This window comes from Corvus brachyrhynchos, unplaced genomic scaffold, assembly GCF_000691975.1.
Source record: "Corvus brachyrhynchos isolate BGI_N302 unplaced genomic scaffold, ASM69197v1 scaffold191, whole genome shotgun sequence".
Lineage (NCBI taxonomy): Eukaryota > Metazoa > Chordata > Aves > Passeriformes > Corvidae > Corvus > Corvus brachyrhynchos.
The window spans coordinates 303,227-308,719 of record NW_008236487.1 but is presented as its reverse complement, the minus strand read 5'-3'; the positions used below and the strand labels follow the sequence as shown (position 1 = coordinate 308,719).

Below are 5,493 nucleotides of genomic sequence, written 5' to 3'. Positions count from 1 at the left end.
GCATCCCTGTGGGGTGAGCCGCAGCTGTATTTACCTTAGACGGCTTCCTCCGCCTCCTTGTCCCATGCCTGTTCCCAGCCCTGCTGCCGTGGGGCCCCGCCGTGCAGCCCTGCTGAGCCTGATCTCAGCGCTGACATAGCAGGAAGGAATAAAGCTGTCCGTCTGTCTGTCTGCCCGCAAGCAGCAGGGCGGGGAGGACCATAAAGCCCGGCTTCCCAGGCAGCAAGGAGCGCCCTCGGAGCACCACTCCCCCCTTTGCACCTCCCCGGAGCAGGCAGCTGCGTTCCTTGGGACGAACCAGGGACCTGTTTTCTTGTGTTTAAAGTAACCCCAGTGGTGGGAGGGCCCTCCTGGGTGCAAAATGTCCCTACAGGTCCCCAGGTGTCCTGAGGTGTGGGGGTGACATGAGGTCAGTGTTCTCAGGCAGGGCGTTGTAGGGGCCTTGAGTGCTGGCACAGGGAGATTAACTGGGAACAAAGCCCCCGTTCCTCACTCCCGAGGAGTATTTTCCAGGCAGATGGGGCTCAGGATTGGGAATGTGATGCTTGGCTGGGTGTTGGCTGGGCAGGACGAACAGGAACACTTTTCAGAAATGTCAGTGACCCATTCTCTGTCTTTTCTCTGCTGGGATAAATGGGGATGGGGGAAGCATTGCCCTGGGCTGTGCAGCAGGGCCTCAGCTCTGTGCTGGTGCAGCACTGTGGGACGTGGGCTGCATCTTTGGGCTGGGACCTATGGGCCAGTCTTGAGTGAAGGGGAATGTCAATCGTCTGGAAATCGTGTCCTGGGAGTCTTGCAGTGAAACCATAGGAGTCACCATCTTCCATTCTAAGGCAGGGATGTGTTTGTGTGGTGCAGTGGGTTGCTGGTGGGTAGTGCCAGCGCCACAGGCTGACTCGTGAGCCGTGATGTCGTGAGCAAAAGAAATGCTGCTTGAACTGTGGCTCAGGATTTGGCTGGTTTTTGCTCTCTGCTATGCATTACAGCAAGCGTGACCCTCCACGCAGCATGTCCTCACTCCGTGCTGTGTCATCTCTGCTTGCTGATGGGGGCAGTTCAGTGCTTCTCAGCATGCCACCTATATCTGATGTGTGGCATCCCCCAGGGTTCAATAACATTTTGGTCAAAAGTGGTCTTTCTGTTATTTGGATGTGCTTTGAGAACTTCCTAAGGAAGGATCTGTTTTGGTACTGGGAGCTATTAAATTCCAGTACATGTAATAAAATGAATATTGCTGAGAAAATTAAGGGATGAAGGAATGGCCATAACCATCTTGGATAACTGCAGCTCAGGTGTAAAGGTTTTGGCTAAAAGCAGAGAGTAGGAGGCTATTGCAAACTGGAGCAAACAACACGTTCAAAGAAATTGAATTATGAATTAAATAAACTGGATGGCTTAGAAAAATGCAGACAACAATTAAATCAAAATACCTGTGCTGCCAATATGCCAGCAAAATCTGAACAGTATAAACTTTACCAGTCTCTTTGGGAGCAGTGGCCAGAGAGCAGCAGGATGCTTTTATCTGCAGTGGAAAGAGAGCCCTGCCTGACCCTGTGAGGCCCTTTAGTCAGAGTGGTTTGGGAACAGCTGAAAAAACCATTTCTCTGAGTGACTAGAGGGAGAGAAACAAGCACAGGCAGCAGGTTGGGGAGGAAAGGTTTGAGTGGCTGTTTGCTGAAGTGAGTGGTCCATGTAGCCCCCATGAGCTCTGTGGGTCTCGAAGGGCAGTGGTGTTGCTGGTGAGAGGCTGGAGGAGGCTGGGCCCCTTCCAATCCCAGTGACCCCACAGTCCTGGGATTTGCTGCTGCTGCTTGACTCCATCACCAGTGGGTCAGGAGCACACATGGCATCAGTCCTGTGGCAGTCCTTTGACCCCCAAGCAATTTGGGAATTGCAAGGAGACTGGGAAGGTTGTAGATGTCTCTTGTCTTTGGCCCAAGAGCTGTGGTAACCTTTAAATGTGTGAAATAATGTGCATGCAGCCTGAGCTGGTGTTCACAGTCATGCTAAGTAGGATCATAAGCTCTGCAAGCCAAGCTTCGCTTTATTTACAATTTCAGCCCCAGGCTGCCTTGCTTCAAACAGGAGCATATGCTAAGACAGGTCCTGTATTCCCTGAAGATAGCTCTGTGGGGCTGGGCTCCCACACAGCCAGGTGTGCACCCCACAGGTGTTAGATTGGGCAGAGCAGGCAGTGAAGTGAGGAGCCCACAGACCCCACGCTGGTCTCTGCTACAGTCAGGGTTATCACTGGATTTTAGAAATGAGCCACGTCATAAGCCACAGAGCTAATGAAGTTTGGCCTCTTGATATTTGGCTTCCAGCATGGCTGGTAAAGCACCAGTTCTTTTCCTGCCTGAGGGGTATTTCTCCTTTGCTTGTGTGATTTATGTGGTATATAACACTGGTTGACTCTTCTTCCCTGTAGCTTTCTGCTCAGTGGGGACCCTGAGTTTCTGTCTTTTTCCCATTCCCTGTCGTGCAGTTCATAGGTAGTTGATATCCTTGAGGTTTCTGACAACTGTTAAATCTGGTAGAAAAGCATCAACTGAGTCTAATATTATGACAAGCGTGGGGTAGGCAGTTTAATGGCAAAAGTCTTGTTATCTTGACAAATTAAACTACAAGAGCTACAAACCCCATGAGAGGGTGTGTTTTGAGCTCAAATTTGATAGAAAACAAGCTCTAGCAATGAACAGCAAAATAAAAAGCAAACCTAACAAAGCATTTGATCCCAGTCTTTGGAAAGATGTTTAAATATTGATGCAAAGGTGTCTGCTGGTCCAGCTCACCTCAGTGCCTTGCTGTGCCTAAAATGTAGCTACAGAATGAAAGCTGTGCCCTTACTGCCCACACAAGCACACTGATGCTTTAGGAATCAATTTAAAAAAGAGCTTTGATCTTTTTTTTAATATTTTTGAACTGAAAAAAATTAATACCTTATGCTCTAAACCCATCTTCCCATTCATCTCCAAAAAGAGTAAAATACACTGAGGTCAATTACTTTTTGACTTCCCAGTGCCTTGAATTAGTTGTTCCAGTCCCACCTCATCACCTGTCCCTTCCCATTCTACAAATCAGAGATTTGATCTCACTCTCTGCTTGATCAGAAACCTAGAGTCCAGGGTTTCCATGGACTTAAGTGAAGGCTGTGGGGTTGAATGTTAGACAAGTGGCTTGCTGAACAGTCAGGGAGAGCAGTTTCACCAAACCTAACCCTAGCAGCACTTCGCCTTCTCTCCCTGCTGGGGTTGGCAGCAGTGGGCGGGGAGAGGATTTATTCTGTGCATCTGTGCCTTGAGCCAAATCCAGAACTTCTTCTGGAAAAATGGCAGCTAATGGGATTGTAACACGCCTTCATAAGGCCCATCAGCCCTGGAAAGAGAAGAGGTAAATATAAAACAAAACCTCTCACCGCATGATTAAACTTTGGCCAGTACAAAAGAGGAAAGGCAGAACCATGCATTGGTGAGGTTGGCCTGAGCAACAGGGGTGGTTGGGCAGGTGCTGTCCAGCTGACCATTGCCTCAGGACATGAGGTCTTGGCTGACAGATACAGGTGTGATTTGAAGTCATCAAAACCACTGTGGTGCTTTCCATTGGCTCCTGTTCTTCTCAGAGGGGCTCTGGGGCAAGGCTGGCGTTTGTCCGAGGGCTTACTGGCACTGCTACTCTGGGAGAGGGGAGTGTAGTCAAACGGAGACTTTCCTCATACAGTTGTCCCAGTAATACTCTTCTTCTGCTTTTCTTTTGTCTCGAGAATGTGGCTACCCTTCAGCACTGGCTGAATGACTGTCTTATCTCTGTTTTATAAAACCCCTAGTAAAAAAGATCTTCGAGAACAGAGGTTTATTTAATAATCTTTGTCATTGCTTCATTCCTCACCATTGATTCCTGCTTTCACTACTGTCTGCAGAAGGCAGTGACAGTGACTGAATTGGTGACTGCACACAGCTAGGCTTTCAGATGAAATTTGGCATTGACAACTGTCAGCCTTAGAGCTCTGGGATGTGTTATTGACAGTGAGAGCAGAGTGCCTCATGGGAATAACAGTGTTCTTGTATGTTCTTTTAGGAGCTGTCTTTTGCAATCATCTCTGTTTATTTCTAGTACTCCTACCCAGTTGAATTTCTTTTAAGTTTTGGAGCCTTTATGTGAGGTCTTGGAGGGAAGGGCCACCACCACAAGCTGTATGTACTCACGCTGGCCAGTGGGAGACTAGGCTTGTTCAGATCAAGTACCCTTCCTCTGGTGGCAGAGGGCTCCTTCAGCCCTCATGGAAAGTGTTCGTCTGGTCTCCTGCTGCTGGAAGGCTCTGGAGTGTCACAGGGTGCTGCAGATTTGTCAAAGAAAGAAAGGTGGTGATGAAGAGCTACATGTGGTTTGGGTGGATGAGGCGCCTGACGTATCCCTTCCCTTTGGCACTCCTAGCCCCACTGGGTGCCTTGCTGAGCACTGCAATTCCTGGCACTGTACAAGCTGCCTCTAGAAAAGGCTTGTTTCAATGCGGAGTACTGCTGGCCTTCTGACCCCTGGCCTTTCTGGTGCTTACAGCAGCCTCCGGGCTCTGCCTCTTCCCATCTGTGCAGTGTCTGTGCTGGCCTTGTCTTCTCACCTCTGTTTGCATCTCCCTTGCAGGTCTGGATGGATGCAGGCACTCAAATCTTCTTTTCGTATGCAATTTGTCTGGGATGCCTGACGGCTCTGGGCAGCTATAACAAATACCATAACGACTGCTACAGGTAACTGCTGCCTCGAGCCCTCCCCTCCCTTAACACCAGTGATCTGCTGGAGGCTGCTGGCCTGTGGAAGTGTCATGATTTCTGTTTCTACTCAAGGCATAGGAAAACTCTTTCCAGGTGTTTTCTCCCCAGATCCAGTTCTCTGTGCTTTATACCCTGGGGAATTTTCTGTCTGTCCCCTCTTCCACACTTGGCAAAGTTAGATCCTCTTCACTAGTTTTGTGACCCCAGCCCACACTACAGCCTCTCCTGTTACATGGGTGCATGAGTAGCCACAGGGGAAGCAGAACTGTGAAGTCTAATGGCTCTCAGCTGGAGTCCTTTCACCCTGTGATTTATCCTTCTGTGGTTCATTTGGAGGCAGTGACTGGCACAGCTGTCACTGGTTCCTGTGTGCTATCTATGGTTACATATGAGCCTGCAGATGTGACTTCTGTTTATTGCATGCTGGACTGCAGGAGCAGAAACGGACCAGGTTGCCAGATGGAATCAGGCTGCTGAGTTGCAGTGGTCAAGTGAAAATTAACTAATTTTGCTGTAGGTGTATCCATCCCCACAGTTAAAAGGCTTGTGTGAGAGGAAGAGGCCACCTGTCTTTCCACACTTTCTCTACTGATTGGGTTGCTCCTGGCATTGACTTCTCCTCCCATCTTTTAAGTTCAAAATTGTGGTTGTTGCCATCAAAGGTTCAGGCACACCACTGGCTACGTGATCCTTGCTTGGCATCTTTCGTCATTTTAGGAGTTCATTC

General features: G+C 49.1%; 1 protein-coding gene across 1 annotated transcript in view; it reads left to right on the top strand.

The window, feature by feature from the left end:
• LOC103624684 (sodium- and chloride-dependent GABA transporter 2) overlaps positions 1-5,493 on the top strand; it is a 34,715-nt gene that overhangs the window by 21,809 nt on the left and 7,413 nt on the right. The window contains exon 10 of the mRNA XM_008643979.2: positions 4,639-4,742. Coding sequence (XP_008642201.1) covers positions 4,639-4,742 — 104 coding nt within the window. The remainder of the gene's footprint in view (positions 1-4,638; positions 4,743-5,493) is intronic.